Source organism: Varanus komodoensis, unplaced genomic scaffold, assembly GCF_004798865.1.
Source record: "Varanus komodoensis strain SLA01 unplaced genomic scaffold, ASM479886v1 scaffold3, whole genome shotgun sequence".
NCBI lineage: Eukaryota > Metazoa > Chordata > Lepidosauria > Squamata > Varanidae > Varanus > Varanus komodoensis.
This window is the reverse complement of record NW_025335761.1, coordinates 58,102,228-58,120,350: the sequence shown is the minus strand read 5'-3', so window position 1 is coordinate 58,120,350 and position 18,123 is coordinate 58,102,228. Positions and strand designations below refer to the sequence as shown.

General features: G+C 45.7%; 1 protein-coding gene and 1 long non-coding RNA gene across 2 annotated transcripts; one reads left to right on the top strand and one right to left on the bottom strand.

Annotated features, from left to right (window-relative positions):
• The first annotated feature begins 503 nt into the window (after nucleotides 1-503).
• HSPA2 (heat shock protein family A (Hsp70) member 2) lies at nucleotides 504-2,906 on the top strand. Its single transcript, XM_044436662.1, has one exon. The coding sequence runs from the start codon at nucleotides 616-618 to the stop codon at nucleotides 2,521-2,523; it is 1,908 nt and encodes a 635-aa protein (XP_044292597.1). The 5' UTR covers nucleotides 504-615; the 3' UTR covers nucleotides 2,524-2,906.
• Nucleotides 2,907-11,023: 8,117 nt separating this feature from the next.
• On the bottom strand, nucleotides 11,024-13,387 carry LOC123026233. The gene is made up of 2 exons (XR_006415259.1): nucleotides 13,236-13,387; nucleotides 11,024-11,312 (listed from the first exon to the last, which is right to left on the bottom strand). It is a non-coding gene; the product is annotated as an uncharacterized LOC123026233 (long non-coding RNA).
• Between the last annotated feature and the right edge of the window lie 4,736 nt (nucleotides 13,388-18,123).

Here is an 18,123-nt window from a genome sequence, read left to right as displayed (position 1 = left end):
GGCTTCAAATAAAGTTCTGCTTGCCGTATCTTCGCCCGCTTCCCCAAGAGTGCTTTTACTTCACGTTAATAAACCTCTTATTAGTCAACCACTTTCCCCCTCCCTTCTCCTCCCCTCCATCCCATTCCCCCACGGACGCGCATGCGCAAGCGCACTTTAACTATTCCGGGCGCCGTTAGAAGCAAGTAGAAGGCGCTCGAGCCTCAAAGTTCAGCAAAGCCCTGCCGGTTTCGCCGAGCTGTTTTGCATAACGGCCGCCCAGAAGGCGTCTCGGGAGCGGCCCCAGTTTCTGCCTTCCGAATTCCTATTGGTTGCTACTGATATCAATCCTTCTAGACTGAGCACGCCTCCTCTGGAAGCTTCTGGCTGAGCCGGGGAGAAGGGGAGTGCACATTCCAAGGCGATTGGTCAGAGTGCCGTAAGGAGTGACGTGATTGGTCGGCCAGGTTCTGGCAGGTTCCAGAAGGGAGCGCGCCGCTGATATAAAAGCCAGCGGAGAGCGACGCAACGGCAGATCACGCCTCAGATTCGAGAGGAGCGTCTCTTGAAGTGAAGCGGAGCTTATTTGACACGAGCGGACGTTCTGACAGGTATCCTGACCGCATTGCTGCAGCCATGTCGGGGAAAGCGCCTGCGATAGGCATTGACTTGGGCACCACGTACTCCTGCGTCGGAGTTTTCCAGCATGGGAAGGTGGAGATCATCGCCAACGACCAAGGCAACCGCACCACTCCCAGCTATGTGGCCTTCACGGACACGGAGCGCCTCATCGGGGACGCAGCCAAGAACCAGGTGGCTATGAACCCCAACAACACCATCTTCGACGCCAAGCGCCTCATTGGTCGCAAGTTTGATGACTCCACGGTGCAGTCCGACATGAAGCACTGGCCCTTCCGTGTGGTGAGTGAAGGTGGGAAGCCCAAAGTACAGGTGGAGTACAAGGGGGAGAACAAGACCTTCTTCCCTGAGGAGATTTCCTCCATGGTCTTGACCAAGATGAAAGAAATTGCTGAGGCTTACCTGGGCCGTAAAGTCCAGAGTGCTGTCATCACTGTGCCTGCCTACTTCAATGATTCGCAGCGCCAAGCCACCAAGGATGCAGGCACCATCACGGGCCTCAATGTACTGCGCATTATTAATGAGCCCACTGCTGCAGCCATTGCCTATGGCTTGGATAAAAAAGGCAGCGGAGCTGGGGAGAAGAATGTGCTCATTTTTGACCTAGGGGGTGGCACCTTTGATGTCTCCATCTTGACCATTGAAGATGGCATCTTTGAGGTGAAATCTACAGCTGGCGACACTCACCTGGGTGGTGAGGACTTTGATAACCGCATGGTGAGCCACTTTGTGGAGGAATTCAAGCGCAAGCATAAGCGTGACATCGCGGGCAACAAGAGGGCTGTTCGGCGACTCCGTACTGCTTGTGAGCGTGCCAAACGTACCCTGAGCTCCTCGACCCAGGCCTCCATTGAGATTGACTCCCTGTTTGATGGGATTGACTTCTACACGTCTATCACCCGTGCCCGCTTTGAAGAACTCAATGCTGACCTCTTCCGTGGCACACTGGAGCCAGTGGAGAAGGCCCTGCGGGATGCAAAGCTAGACAAAGGACAAATCAATGAGATTGTGCTGGTTGGGGGTTCCACCCGTATCCCCAAGATCCAGAAACTGCTGCAGGACTTCTTTAATGGCAAAGAACTCAACAAAAGCATCAATCCTGATGAAGCTGTGGCCTATGGTGCTGCTGTGCAGGCTGCAATCCTGATGGGTGACAAGTCAGAGAATGTGCAGGACCTGCTGCTGCTTGATGTAGCACCGCTGTCGCTGGGCATTGAAACAGCTGGCGGTGTGATGACTGCCTTGATCAAACGCAACACCACTATTCCCACCAAGCAGACACAGACTTTTACTACTTATTCCGACAACCAGAGCAGTGTGCTGGTGCAGGTGTATGAAGGAGAGCGGGCCATGACCAAGGACAATAACCTGTTGGGAAAGTTTGACCTGACAGGTATCCCACCGGCACCCCGTGGTGTGCCCCAGATTGAGGTCACTTTTGACATTGATGCAAATGGCATCCTCAATGTCACAGCTGTAGACAAGAGCACAGGCAAAGAGAACAAGATCACAATTACTAATGACAAGGGCCGCCTCAGCAAGGATGACATTGATCGTATGGTGCAGGAAGCCGAGCGTTACAAGGCAGAAGATGAATCCAACCGGGAGCGAGTGGTCGCCAAGAATGCCTTGGAGTCCTATGCCTATAACATCAAACAGACCGTGGAAGATGACAAGCTGAAAGGCAAGATCAGTGAGCAAGACAAGCAGAGGGTGCTTGAGAAGTGCCAGGAGGTGATCAGCTGGCTCGATCGCAACCAGATGGCTGAGAAGGACGAGTTTGAGCACAAGCAGAAGGAGCTGGAGAAGCTTTGCAACCCCATCATTGCCAAATTATACCAGGGGGCTGGAGCTGCAGGTGCTGGTGCTCCAGGCGGTGGACCCACCATTGAAGAAGTGGACTAAACTGCCCTGGACTGGACTGTGGGAGCACTTGCTACTTGCTCTTTTGTTTTCTCAATTCAGTCAGTGCCATTGCTGGAGGGGCTTTCCTGTGGAGGGTGTGGGAGGAAGCATTAACTTTTTCTCTACTTTCCCAAGGGAAGCACAGCCAACTTCAAGTTTGTTGCAAATAACATTTGTCTTAGTATTCTGATACCCATGCTTGTTGGTGGATTTTTGTTTCATGTTCACTGTTTTTTAAGTATCCACCTAAATGGTACAATTGAGAGGGGGAAACATTTCAAGAGCACATGGAGTTGTTAAATATCTTTAAAAAATGTTTCACTTTCTGTGAGTTTGGTCTGGTTATTTTGAATTTTTGGTAATAAAAGTTAATTAAAGCATAATTTCCTTTCTCCTTTTTTAAGTGAGCTTTTTGTGGGGTGGGAGTGGTGTCAAATGTGGGTTCAACTTATATTAAGAACTCTGTAGTAAAGCAAGATTATGCATTTGTACTTTAAGCTGCTGAAATGATGGCAGTTACTGGCAAATATCTTTTTGGTGAACTTGCCGGTCAAGCTGTACCAAACAGTCTCTGCTGACTCTCTTAAGAAGGGCATGGAGTAGTGTTAAAATGTTTTCATCTTAGATTGCTGCTTGGTAAAATTAATTAGGTAAAGCTTTCTGTCACTGCATTTCTGTCATGGGCAGTACTGGGCAAGTGATCTGATACGCTGTAAGAGAAATATGACTCCTGTCAGAAAAAAGATCCTTGTTTTCATCAATTAACTGCAACTAAATCTTGCATTAATTTAATTATCAGTAAAACTAAGTCTCAAACAGCTTAAAAATTTAGGATCACCATCTGATCCAGTGTCTACTAATGCTTCTCATTCTGCTTCTGGCTTTGGAGACAAGAGTTACATTCTCTCAGAAACCAGGGAAATGAGTCTCATAATTAGTAAGAATAACAGGGGGAGTCTTGCTGATTATTTTGCTGTGTAGTTTAACCAGCTCAGCAGCTGACAAAAGCATAAAAGCAGGGCAGTAATGAGGTGGAGCAGAAAAAAACAGACCAGTTTGGGTATTTTGTCTCCTAGAACAAAGTGTGCTGGAACAGCAAGACTAAAACTAAATTGGATATTATTGTGAAGATAACCATGGGGGAAATTCTGCTTACCATGAAATAATACTTCCAAAGTGCTGGTGGGTGGGGGATGTAAAACTGCTTAGTGTAGTCAAGCAGAGATATTTTGGCTCTCATAGGATGGTGTTGAAAATACATATTAATAACTGCTGTGCTTTGAGCTGAGCTGGTCTTTGTTGTCAGTATATGGAGAAATCACAAATATTTTTCATTGCTGCAGCTCCTTAAACAGTATTATGACTTAACTGAAATTCGACAAGGTTTGGCTGGGATGTTCCATGCATGCAATTCTTCGATGAAATGTATGAACTGACCCAGGTATCTTAATGTAATGCTGTCAGCCTGACGAGAGTTGCCCAAACATCTGGGCATAGAAGTTTGATGAGTGACATGGAAATAAAATAGTAGGGGTGCTCATATGTACACTTTAGGGGAAGTGATGTGGGTCTCGGCATTTTGAACATGATCCAATATATTTTTTTGCTTGCTGCACAGCTAAAATCAAAGTCTTAATGCATACCCAGCACAGGTATTCCTTACATCTCTCATTTATTGTAGTTACATATAGATACACATAGGTTGTTATTAGTCGTGAAGTCTTGTCCAACCCATTGCGACCCCATGGACAACACTCCTCCTGGCCTTCCTGTCCTCTACCATCCCCTGGAGTCCACTCAAGCTCATGCCAACTGCCCCAGTGACTTCATCCGGCCACCTCATCCTCTGCCGTCCCCTTCTTCTTTTGCCATCTATTGTTCTCAGCATTAGACTTTTCTCCAGGGACTCCTTCCTTCTCATTCAGTGGCCAAAGTATTTGAGTTTCATCTTCAGGATCTGGCCTTCTAAAGAGCAGTCAGGGTTGATCTCCTCTAGGACTGACCAGTTTGATCGCCTTGCAGTCCAAGGGACTTGGAGGAGTCTCCTCCAGCACCACAATTCAAAGGCCTCAATTCTTCAGTGCTCAGCCTTCCTTATGGTCCAACTTTCACAGCCTTACATAGGTTAGCAGGTACAAAAAACTGATGGGAATCCTGTACCTTTTAATATAGATATACTGTAGACCAAGAAATGTTGGCAGGAGCACCACAAGACAAGCTGCTTACATACCAACATTACTTTGGTGTTAAACCATGCAGGAGTCCTTCCTTCTGGGCATCCTAAGGAGTAAAGCTGACTGTTCTGTGAACCGAATGCCAGTCAGGTGGAACCTTCCGCCAGGCTGTCTCTTACCTTATTCTAGAAAGCAGCAGGCAATTGAATTTCTAAGGGCCTCAGAACATGCAGGCAGGTCCTTCTTAAGCAAGATAAATAGTATGCTGATAATCTTAGAGAAAAGTAGCTCTACTGAGAGAACTTGTAGAACTGTAGATTACAGGTTCTTGCACACTTTAACTAACCAATGAAGTTACCTGAAAAGTGACTTGCTTTATATTAGGCCTAATAATTTATTTAATTTAGTAAAACATCTCTAACCTGTCCTTCATGGCAGTGTTTCAGGACTGCTTACAAGGTTAAAATCTTCAACAAATAGTAAAAACAATCAGTACCATAGACAATAACTAGTAATGATAAATACAATCAATAGAATAAAATACAGTCAGAGTTAAACATGAGTAAAGCACATAAAAAAGCAACTGTTCACTCTAAAATCCCTATTTCTTAAAATGATGTTCAAATAAAAAGGTTTTCACCTGGCGCCAAAAAGAATACAGGCTCAGTGCCAGATAAACCTCTCTGGGGAGTGCATTCCACAATCTGGGCACCACCACAGAGAAGGCCCTACTCAGAGCAGATGTCCTCTTTACCTCCTTCAAGGAGGGTTCCTGGAGCAGGGCCTCTCCTGCAGGTCTTAAGGGGTGTGAGGAAGGAGACGTTCCTTCAGGCATTTCCTTCCTAATAAGAGAAAATAGAGATTCTTGCTGTCTGGCAACTTAACCTAGATAGATACAGAACTAGAGGCTGAAGAGTGGAGAAGGTTCTATAGGTTTCTATGGATTTTACACTTGTTAATGCAACTAGTCCTCCCTCAGGATGCAGCTTTAAGCTCAGATGCCTGTATTCTTCCCTGTTAATGAAAGGATTGTGATCTGCAGGTTCAGACACCCTGTGGTTTGCAGTGAACAGAAGGTGGTTCAGTGGCAAAGTTCAATCCACAGAAACCTTCGCTTGTATCTGCTGCACTTTATTAATTGTCTGCTGTGGCCTTCACATTCATTTTCTGGGCAAGCTTTTCATACAGCTGAACAGATAATCCACAGTGATAGATGTGAGGCGGGCATTGCTACTTTCTTAGAAAACAACAGTACAACATGCTTCAGTGCTACAGCAGGCCTACCCAGATTCCTCGTTCCTCCTCTTGATTGTCGTACTGAAGCAGCCCATAGTCCAGTGGTGGGGTTGGCACTCACAGGCTATGTAACCCTAAATTTGCAATCTTAAATATAGATTGTATATTGGACAAGAGGCACAGCCAATCACAACTTTCTGACAGGTGTATTTCGATGATTGTGTTTTTCCACTGAGAACTAGTTTAAAGGAATGTATAATCTCACAGTGTGCATATTCTGCTGGAAATTATGTTTTGTATACTGTTGGCCAGTTTCAGATTACACATTTTTTAAAAATACAGGACTTACATCATGAAGGGCGGGAATGCCAAATCCAGTTCTGGCTTGCTTCAGCACATATTCCTCTTTGTCTTGTACCAGCAGCATTAGCCATTTCACATCACAAAGGTACTTTGGGGTCACAGAGCCTCCCTGCTCCTCAGCAATGTCTTCTTTCAGGCAGCAGTGACTCCTCTGCTTCCTTGAAAAATCCTTTAATTGCACTCCCCTGGAATGCTATTAAAAAGAAAGCCATGCAGCTGACCACAATATGCCTCTCCCCCATATTGTGTTGCTGCAGGTGGATGGACAGAGAAGTCCCCTTATTGCTGGCTGCAGGAAACATTTGTAGTCAAAGCAAACCAGCCTCTTGATAGACTCCTCCTTATTCCTGCTTCCAGAGACCTGGTTGCTCTCCTAAAAGCAGCCGTACCGGAATTACTGGTGCACTAGCTAAGTCTGAATTGGTGTATACTTGCATACAGTGGTGCAATTCTATTCTTAGGTCTGCGTTCTACCTAAAAAAGCTTAGCTTCGTTCAGGTGGCTGCTTGCTGTGTCCTCAGCTGATGCATACATGTACAAAAATTGTATGAGCATAAATCCTCAGTTTCTTAGTCTTGTTGATTTCCATGAATTTATGTCCCAAGTTGGCCTGAAGCCTGTTTTAGCATTATTAAGAAATAGCGAAGTATTTCCGAGCTGTCCTTCAAAGAGAAAGACCCAACAGCCAAGACTTGATGCCGGCACGCCCAGTACTGTGAGAATGGATTAGCTGATGCTATCAGTGTTACCTTAACAGGCGTGTCTGTTTGCTTGTCAGCTAGAAGAAAGCTATCAAGGAACACCGCCAGGAGTGGAGAAAACAGCTCTTAGTTGCCAGCAGTCTCACATTGGGAGCTGAGGATCCAGAGCCTTACTTACTTACTTACTTATTTAGGAGACTTCTATGCCGCCCCATTCGCTGAAGCCTCGGGGTGGCTCACAACCATAAATAAACTTCAAGATAGTGTTGTGAGCCGCCCCGAGGCTTTGTTGCGATGGGGGCGGCATAGAAATGTTTTAAATAAATAAATAAAGATAGAATAATATAAATTAACAATATAAATTAAGTCGCCCTGGCCAAAGAATAAAATGAATAAATAATATTAACAATTAAAATAACGTTTGAATAAAAAGGTCTTTGCCTGGCGCCGAAAAACAAATAACGACGGCGCCAGGCGGACCTCTCTGGGGAGCGCATTCCATAGATTGGGCGCCACCGCAGAGAAAGCCCTCCTCCGAGTACTCACCCTCCTAATTTCCTTCACGGAGGGTTCCCGGAGAAGGGTCTCTCCCGCAGATCTCAAGGGACGGGCAGGCATATATGGACGTAAGCGCGCCTTCAGGTAACCAGGACCCAAGCCGTTAAGAGCTTTATAGGTCATCACCTATTATTGACATCTTACTATGCTACGAAAGATCTTCTCTGCCTTGGCTTGGTTCAGGGTGATGGTCTTGACCCCTGAAGTCCTAGATTGTTGCAGCCAAGGCATTTCATTGGTCACCTTCTCCCTTATGAGTCTGCCCACCAATTAAGATCTTCAGATGCCCTCCTAGAGGTACCCTCCACATTCTTCTCCAGGCTGGATTTCAAGTCCCATCTGCCCTAGTCACCACATCCAGTGGCCAGGAATGCCAGAAGTAGTGTCCAAAACCTCCACAGGGTACCAGGTTGGGGAAGGCTGTATTAAAGCTAGACAGGGGGCTGCATGAGAGAGGAGTTATCAAGGTAGATTACCCCACACTGCTATTTTAAGGTGAGCCTAGCACCCTCCCTCTGGTACCGTCGTTACTGGTTTTTCGGCGCCAGGTAAAGACCTTTTTATTTAAACATCATTTTAATTGTTAAAACATATGATCTGGCCAGGGCAACTTCTTCTTCCTTCTCTTTTCTCCTCCTATATTATTTATTTACTTATTTTATACTGATAATTTTAATTTTATATTATTATGTTTGTAACTCAGTGTATTTTTTGTATTTTTGTATTTAATGGTAATTTATTATGTTCTATTGTATTTCAATGTATTTTATTGTGTTGTAAGCCACCCCGAGGCTTCAGCAAGGGGCGGCATAGAAATGTAATAATAATAATAATAATAATAATAATAATAATAATAATAATAATAATCACCATTTTGTCCGAGAAGGGCAAGGAAGCACAACCACAGTATACACTGGTTATTCCATGTACATCAAGAGTGGCTGGCCCTCGTTATGCAAGGAAGGATGTGAGACTCCCCGAAGGATGCAGGCATCTTACCTTTTGCCAGGTTCCTAATGCAGCACTCATTTGAGGCACACCTATTTTAATAATGACATATTAAATATTAATCTTAATCGGCATGAGACTAGATGGTATTTGTTCTCTCTTTCATGTGCATTAAAGGGGCTTAGGAAATACCCTTTCCAAAGCAAGGATTGTAGGAGTTTAAATCTGCTGACTTGACAGGCACAACACGAAATGCTAACTTGACCACATGTGCTGACAGACTTTGGTTTGCACAGTGTGACTGGAACCTGTGGGACTGTGCCTGCTTTGGGGTGTGGCTGGCAAGCTGTTAGGGATGGTTCCTGTTTGGCCCTTTGAGCACTGGCAAGTTAGGTGAGTATGGGCAGAATAGGGACGAGATGGCACATGCCCTCTTCTTGAAGCAGGTTATAAATCAAAGCTTACGAGGGGCTAGAAGATGCTCCAGGATTAAGCAGAGCTGTCTGTCTTTTACCACATTGACTGGGGCCTCTGAGCGATTGTCAGGACTTCCGTGTAGGTCAGGAGAAGGACCCCCAAAGAAGCCGGATAGCTTGTGGAACTGCCTCTTCATCCATTCTTTCAGCCCACCAAAGCACACATTTTACAACATAAAGGAGGGGGACAAGAAGCTTCACTGGCTGCCTTCGTGCATCTAGCTAATCTACCCTGACAAGAACAGTGGGCGAGTTATCATGTGAACAACCCACTTTATAGTCACCTTAAGCTGTTGACCCCCCCCTTTCAGTGCTCCCACAGGTATCCCATGGGACCCCACAAGAGGATCAAGCTGCCCCTTCTCTCCCTGCCACAACTGTGAGACATTTCAGGCGTGCTCTGTCATTTTTCCTTGTTAATTTCCCCCTTCAGCTTGCAGAGTGTGGCTATGAAGCCGGGCTTATGATCCCCTCTTTGATAGCTATGGACACTTGACTTCCTCCAAGCAGCACCTTGGAGGAGCTGCCTAGAGTCACTGAACGTTTCCTAAAAATATTTTGTCCCTCTCAATGTTCATAAAATATTTGCATATGTTAAGATCACATTTTGCCCGCAAGTGCAGATGCTCACAGTTGCATAGGTGTGTGATGGGGAGGCTCAGGTAGCCAATGCACTGAGGGATAACTGTTGATAAGGTCCAGCGGGTACCCCACACTGGGCACCGCCCCACAGAAGGGCAGGTAATTTGGCTTTTCCCTTTGGCTCCATGTAAAAATCATCAAAGGGAACCCTAGCTCGCCAAACGCAGGAGGTGGCTTGTTCACCCCCTTTGTGGCAAGACCCTCAAGCGTCTCAAGGGTGTCCGCACTTTCACACGAGAGTTCCTGGGAGCTGGTCACCTTGGAAACATGCAGGAGTACACAAAACTGCATTTAACTGCAGCAGTTAGTTACCTTTGACAGCTGTCACCAGTGAAGCTCCATTTTTCAAGTGGGACGTAGAAAGGGTTAAACAACACAGGAAATAAGCAGATGCAGAAGCAACCCAACGAGGCTGGCCATGTTGTGCAAATCCAGCCACCGAATGCAGCATGCGTGGGTGGCCGTTAGCACAGCACATCTTCCCTGTTTTCACCCCTCCACACACACACACCACAATCTTCTCTGGTGATCACCCAGATGTCAGCCCTGAGCCTTCAGTGGCAGTGGCGTGGCTAGAACGGGACTGCAGGGGTGGCGTCCTGGATTTTGCAGCCCCAGAGAGCACTAAATAACTGACCAGAGGGTTGTAGTCGTCATGACAGTGCTTTGATTTTAATATCGTGTGTGTGTGTTTTTTTCAAGGCAGTTTGTTTTGTTCTGCTCGGAAACAAGAAATTGTAAGACATGGAATTTGGGGAAGTGGGCGTGGAAGAAAAAGCGTGTGATTTATGGCTGAAGGTGCCCACCCAGAGAGAAGGGGGAAAAAATGATCAGGGGGTGGAGCAGTTCCCCGAAAAGGACTGGAGCCGTTTGGCTTGGAGAAAAGGCAAGGAAGGGGAGATATGATAGAAGTGTTTGAAATAATGCATGGGGTGGAGAAGGTAGTGAGGGAGACATTTTTATTCCTCTCCCATAACTCCCAAACCTGCGTCATCCCATGAAGCTGACTCGGGGGAGGCTTTGGACAAATAAAAGGAAGTCATTCTTCACAGCACATAGTTAAACTGTGGAATTCGCTGCTATGGGAAGTGGTGATGGCGGCCAATCTGGATGGCTTTAAAAGGGAATGGGACAGATTCATGAGGGGGGATGCTCTCTGTGGCTACTAGCCTTGCGGGCCACGTGCTCCCTGCTTCACCAGGGGTGGCCTGCCTGCCTACACCCATTGCTGAGGAGCTTGGGCAGGAGGTCTTGCACCCGTCCGGCTTGACGGATCATACTGGTTTGCCACTGCGTGTATGGAGTGCTGGGCTAGATGGACCTTGGTCTGATTCACCGTGGCCTTTCTTATGTTCCTACCAGCATTAAATCCAGGATCTAAAATAATTCACTTTACCACTGGTCGGTAGTCAGGCACAATTTATTTCCATCCAAGCGTTCCACTGCATCTTTTGTCTTTATCTTCAGATAAAATGGGTGGGGATTCTAAAGCAGAGTCTCACTCCCTAACCTGGGAGTGTTGGAATCAGCTCCCATCTAAGCTAAATAGTCTCTCTGTGGTCTTTGCGTTCTTTCAGTTGTAATGCTTCGTCTGCAAAAATGCATTTTTAATAACGCACAGGGCCATTAAGACAGATGAATAAGGATTCCAGAGGCCCAGAGCACTATATAAAAGATGAATGCAGATGATTCTGCAAAAAGCAGAAACAAAATTCAAATGAGAGATACAGCACTGAGTCACTGGTCATAACAATGAATGTTTTATAAGAATGGCTCCTTGCATGTTCATAATCAAAGGTTATTTACTAGAACTACCACAAAGCAAATTCCTAGCAGCATCAAATGGCTGGCATTATCTTAAATTAAAAAAGAACAGCAGAGAGGGAAATGGAGACTTTCATTGGTGTGAGTTGCTTGCTAGTCTGGTTTTCTAAATTTAAGCTCTCTTTCCACACATGTGTACTAATTGAGCCTTCCAGCATTTTCACTCTGAAGGCTTTGATGTAAAGCAAACATTGCTCTTAGTCACGAACTTTGCCCACTGAGGCCTAGCTGTACCCTTGCCTTGCACAAATAGCCATATGAAGTAGCATAACTGAAGTTCTCAAGGCTACTTTATATTACACTTTCAGACGCTCACCTACACTTTTCAAACACAGATCTAGAAACGGCCGTCTGCAATTCTCTGGGGCAAAATGGTGGGATACATGTGATTTACAGCGAGGAACCAATGCGGGTGGCGAGAGCTGAACCACTCCTCTGCCCACCTCTTTCCCGCTGTAACCAGCCCAGCTGCTTTTACTCATGGAGTCCTGGGTGTATTTGGGAAGCCAGCTCAGGCAGTGGAAGCTGCGTCAGAGCTGCAGGGAGGGAAACATGCCAGGGATGCATTAAGCACCCACTGCCTACTGCTCTTTCTTGCATGAAATCCCCTTGCATTTTACACTGGAGAAGTGGCAGTGGGACTCTGCCCATTTGCTGGCAAAAGTACAGAAAGCATATATTTTAAACATGATTTTGGACAGGCATGTGTGTCAGAGAACTGGGAATGCTTGTCTTGTAAAAGACAGAGAAATTGGCTTGCTATTATTGTCACATTTATATGTTTCCTTGCTTCCTCTTGCAAGGAACCCAAGGTGCCTTACATGGTTCCCCTCCTCCCCATTTTATCCTCACAACAACCACCACCCTGAGAGGTAGGTTAGGCTGGGAGTCTGGAACTGGCCCAAGTCACCCTGTGAGTTTCATGGCTGAGTGTTGATTAGAACCTGGATCACCTGAACTCTAGTCCAACACTCAAACCACCTCACTACACTAGCTCTTGCTGATTAGTACAGTTTTGTAGGTGGTATTCGTGCATGGCAAACCTGGGTTTGCAGCTCTGTGACATGTGAAAGGGACATTGGTGCCTTATGGAGAAGTCAGGAAATCTAGCAGATAGCAGAAGCTGTGTCAGCCAGCAGGACACAACTGGTTTCCTAGCATTTCCCCAACATTTGAGCAAGATCTTTACAAAATGTCAGAAAATGAAAAATAACACGAGAATAATTGTGACTTGCTTCAAAAATAAAGACAATCCCTGGGTTGTTTAACCACAGAATTGTCAGGACAGAGAGCTTGTTGCTTCTGCTTTCAATCAGCAGCCCAGGAATGCCCTGTCATCCCTGTTCCTTGTTTGGCTGTTCAGGGGCTATCTCACCAGCCAGCTGTGGTCTGTAGTTGGGTTAACTCTGGGCTGTTTAACCCCTAAACAACCCAGAGTTCTGGGTTCAGATCTCATGGTGTTCGCTTAAAGTAGCAGCCATGAGCGCCTGAGAGGCAGCACATTCATTCATTGCTGCGTGGTGCTAATAACCCAGGAATTGTCCAACAGGGCTCTATCTAACTGGGTGGGCTTAAACCCTAACACCACCAAGCAGACCCCCAGTGGGACGACTGCAATGTGTTGTATGTGGGGCTGCCTTTGGAAACAGTTCCAAAACCTCCGTTATTTGAGAATATGGCCGCAATACTGGACAATATGAGTCTGCCTTGATACCCTGTCTGTTTCTGGTCCCAAGTTAAAGAGTCGGGTATTGCCCTTTAAGGCAATTCATGACCAAGGAACAACGTACCTGCAAGTCCCCACCCGTCTCTGTCAGTGCCTACTCAAACACAGAGATCTTCTGTAGAGGTGAAAGCAGGCAGAAGAGAAGAGAGGGAGCTCCAGCGGCCCTGGCACGCAGTCTTGCCTTGTGCATTCCGGCCATCTCTGTGCCTTTTTCTTCTTGCCAAGAACGCAATCATGACGGAGGATGAGTAGGGCAGGGTGGAAAAGTACAGAGCAGCAGCTCAGGACGAGCTGTGCACGGGAAGTTATTTGGTTCTATTCCTGCGGCAAGGAACTGCTTACTGGGAACAGAAGGTGGCATTTGGCAGGTAAACGACCGGCACAGAAATAGACAAATGGCAGCTGCTTCACTGGGAATTAATTCTGCACTGCATAGTGCAGCGCAAAGGTAGTTGTGCAGGAATATTCCCCAGGATACCAGCGCTGATATCAGCAGACCTTTTGAAGCAAACATCCGAACCGAGCAACTGGACTTGGAGACCTGACATAAATCTATTTATTTCTGCCTTCCTTTAATGGAGTTCAAGGCAGAACTCAAAGCATTCTTAGATACATTGTTTTTAGGAGACATTAAGGAAATATATAAAGCACAAACTTGTGTTTGGCCTGTCAAGAAAGTGCCCAGAGCTAAACGTGGGTGTAGTGACCCCTTCTCTCTCTGTGAAACCCTGACTCTCTCCCCATTTTCCTTCCTGGCTGGTGCCCTGCTATGGGAGGAATGCCTTGCTATTGCCACACGTTTGAACTCCTCCCTAGTAGGGGGCTTTTAACATTCAGCTGGGGCTGCTTGCAGGTTGAGGGCTAAAGGTTGCCTGCCTCTGCTTTAAGATTGTGATTTATTTATTATACGTTTGTTCTGCCTTTTTCCTTCAAGGAACTCAAGGCGGCTTCCACAGTCCTCCACTAAGACATCAGAGGAGTCATTAGAAGCTTCCACAGTCCTCCTCCACATGTCATGAGCAGAGCTGGCTGGAGCCGGGGGTCAGACTAGATGGCCCAGGAGCGTCCTTCCGACTCACTCAGTTTCTGTTTCTATTTTATCCTCACAACAACCACCTTGTGAGGTGGGTTGGGCTGAGAGTCTGTGACTGGCCCAAAGTCACCCAGTGAGGTTTGTGACAGAGTGGGGACTTGAACCTGGATAGCCTGGATCTCAGCCAGCACTCCAACTCCTATGCTACACTGTTATTTCTAAGCCTTAACATAATGGCTAGGATTTTTTAAAAGAATAAGACAAAGTGATCCACCTCACACCTTTGGAGACCAGCAGAAGCACAGAGAGCATAAAACAACAGAAAGAGTTGGGACATGCACTGTCTCATTCCAGTAACTGTGAACATTTGAAAAACATAAAGCAGCTTAAGTTATAACACTCAGGATGCCTACCTACCTCGCAGGGTAGTTGTTGCGGGGGTAGAACTGAGAGGATATAAGCTGCTTTGAGTTCCTTTAAAAAAAGAAGTGGGTTATAAATCTAATAAATAAATAATACATGCTCATGTGGCCCGGCATTCTTTGTAATGTCTGTTATCACACATGTGGACTTTACTTAGAACATAGAAACCAAGTGACTCAGAAGGGGCTTCTTGGGCCATCTAGTCTGACCCCCGGCTCTAGCCAGCTCCGCTCACAACATGCGCAGACCTTCATCAAAACCTTCTTTTACTACTACTCCTGCTCCTGCTCTGCCTTTCTCTGCCATGGAACCCAAGGCGGCTTACAAGGTTCTCCTTCTCTCCGTTTTTTAAAAATTATGTAAACCACCTGGAGAGCCATGTGGCTATGAGACAGCATGCAAAAGTGTTGAACAAATAATAAATGATTTTATCTTCACTACAACGACTCTGTAAGGTAGGTTAAGCTGAGAGTTCATGACCATTTGAAAGTCACCCAGTGAGTTGCATGGCTGGTGGGGGGAACTAGAACCCGAACCCCAGGAATCCCAGTGCAGCTCTCTTATCCACAACCCCACACTTGCTGCCTACCCCTTCCTGGTGCAGTTCACATCACCTGTTTGCTAAGACTGACAAACTGGTGATGCCAGAGACGGGATGATGGATCATGTGCAGCGTGTACAGCACTGAGCTGGGGCTTGCTTCAATAGACAAAGAATAGGGGCTCTAAGACATCTTTTCCTACAGATGCTGTGCTGAAGTCCAACAGGCACTCTTCTCTATAAAACTGCTTTTGAAATGGCCTGGTGGCTATCCTCTTCCTAGATAAAATGGTATATTATTTGAATTCTGTTTTCTCAATCGTGGTTTAGCTGCCTCGGGCAAAGGGTTTATTGTACTCCGTCCATGAGGCATAACGGAGAAATCAAGAGTGCAAATAAAGAATAGAATTTGTTTCGGAATTTTTGTCCCCAGGTAGTCTCTTATCTAGGCAATTAACTCCAATAAAAAGTTGACAAACAGATTGTTTACCAGAGATCTGAAGGTAAAAGCCATGGGTTCTCTATGCACCAAGATGGCAGGAAACTGTGTGTGCACATTTCTGGTATTTACTATGGAAAGGCAATACAATTGCCTTTTTTCTTCATTCTCAGAAGAAAACCAGTAACAGTAGTCTTGAAAAAGCAGCTGTTTTGGCTGTCTGCCTGCAAAATTTTATTTGTGTATTTACATAATATTTAATTTCTATACCGCCCAACAGCTGAAGCTCTCTGAGCAGTTCACAAAACTGGGAGAGGAGATGGGCAACCTTTTCGAGCTGCACACAAGGAACAAGCCTTCCTGTGCCAACACCCATTGCTGAGCACTTGGTAATTCCTTTAGGCCTGTGCAAGTACCGTTCTCCTCAGCACCTGGACCACAAACAGCCACCAAACATGCAGGGCTGTTTTACATGTTCATAGCTGCGCATCACTGGATGGCTACGGTCTGTGGTCTGTGCATGCGGCAACAGTGGCATGGTAGAATTTTATTTACTGCATTTATTTATTATACTTACACCCCTCCTTTTTAATTTCAAGAATGTCGGGACAGCTTACGTAATTCTTCTTCTTCATTTGGCAGGGGAGTAGCCTGGAAAGACATCACTAAATGTTCCCTGATATTAAAAAGAACCCTTGAAAGTACACACACACTCAAACACACATACCAGCCACAAGAATAATATTCTCAAGCTTCCTCCTAATACACCAATTAACCCTATCAAAGAGCTTTTTAAGTAGAATATTCAAAAATGAGATATTGTCCAAGAGGACAGTCCTTTATTTATATTTATATTTAGCCTTTTTTCCAGCATGGAGCCCAAGGTGGCTTATATAACCCCCGTCCTATCTTACCCCCTGCAAGGTAGGTTAGGCTGAGGGTTCATGCCAGGCCTAAACTGACCCAGTGAGTTTCATGGCTGAGCGGGGACTAGAAACCACACCTTGCATGTTCCAGTGCAACGTTTTCACTATTATGTCACACTGGCTCCGTTTGATCACTTCTTCTGTTTGAGGGGTTATCCAGTCCAAATCTGGCTATAAGATAATGAATCATAAAAAAATAAAATTAAAGCAGGGGCACTGAGGTTCCAGAGTTAGCACCTGGGCAGCAAACTGGACAACAACCCCACTTGGTCACAATTCTGACCGATATATTTCTCTAAGCATATAGACTACCACAGAACTGGAGTTGTCTGAAATTCTGCACCCTCGATTTACAAATATGTGTATTATTAACTCGGTCATTTTGACTGGGGTGTCTTTTCAGCTGACATGTGTTCATGTTGATTGCGCCTTAATAGAGGCAGATGACTAAGCACCTCTCTTAGCTGCACCTCTTTGCTTTCATCCTGGTTTGGATCTTGCCTTTGAAGTGCTGGCTTCCTGAGGGCCTAGTTAGTTTCCAAATCTGCTTCCCTTCTTGGTCTTGATAAATATGCAGCATCGCTGCCAAAGCTCCGGACTGTGCTTGGCGATTCACAATAGCAACTGCAAATACAACATTCATTCTGCTCTTGTCAAAAATAAGGTCACAGAGCAGGAGCGGAGACATGGGCAAAGCTCAGGGAGAGCTTTGCAAAGAGATCTGAACCACCAACTTGCTCTTTCAATAGGGGTGTATTTTTGGGGGAGATAACTGGGGCAGCTTTAGGTGCAGGAATCAATGGAGACATGAGGCCTGACCCTTTTCCTTTGGATGAATCCAGGTGGAATACTGAAGATGTTCTAGTTCTTTGTTGGAAGTCAGTCATTTTGCGGTGAGAGATTCCTAAGATGAGTTAGTAAATATCAATGCACAGCGACAAAACACTAAACACAGGTAGCCTAATATGTTTAAAATTAAACATGCAATAAATGGCAACACATTTTGTTGCTATAAAATAGTATATCATGTTTTGGCGATGTACAAAGCCATTGGACACTGACAGGTGCTAAAGGCTTGCATGAATTTACTTCTGAGCAAGCAATTGGACTGCGTCCTTCCTGCATATTTTGCTTTGTTACACAAATGTAAGACTTATGAAAGTCTGAAGTGGGGGTGCACAAAGTGATACCAGTGGGACCTCCCCTTGCAAAGTAGCCTGTTGGTTTACATTGTTAGGTGTCATCAAGTTTTCTCCAAATTATGGTGGCCCTCCAAAATTTCTGACCCTTGACAGCCCTGCTCAGCTCTTGTAAACTCATGGAACTGATCCATCTCATGGTGCGTCTTCGTCATCCTTTCTGCCTTGACTTTCCCCAGCATGATTGTCTTTTCCAGTGAGTCCTGCTTTCTCATGATGTGCCCAAAGTACAGCTACCTGTCTGTCATTTTTGCTTTGTCAAGGGGCCTTTCAGCTGAGCAGGCCTGGTAGCAGCATCCTGCCCTTCTTAGAAAAGAGAGCTGGTGCAGTGAAGTTTGGTGCAAAGGCAGAGGTTGCTGCAGCCCACCCAAACGGGTGCTCTCCAGATGCGT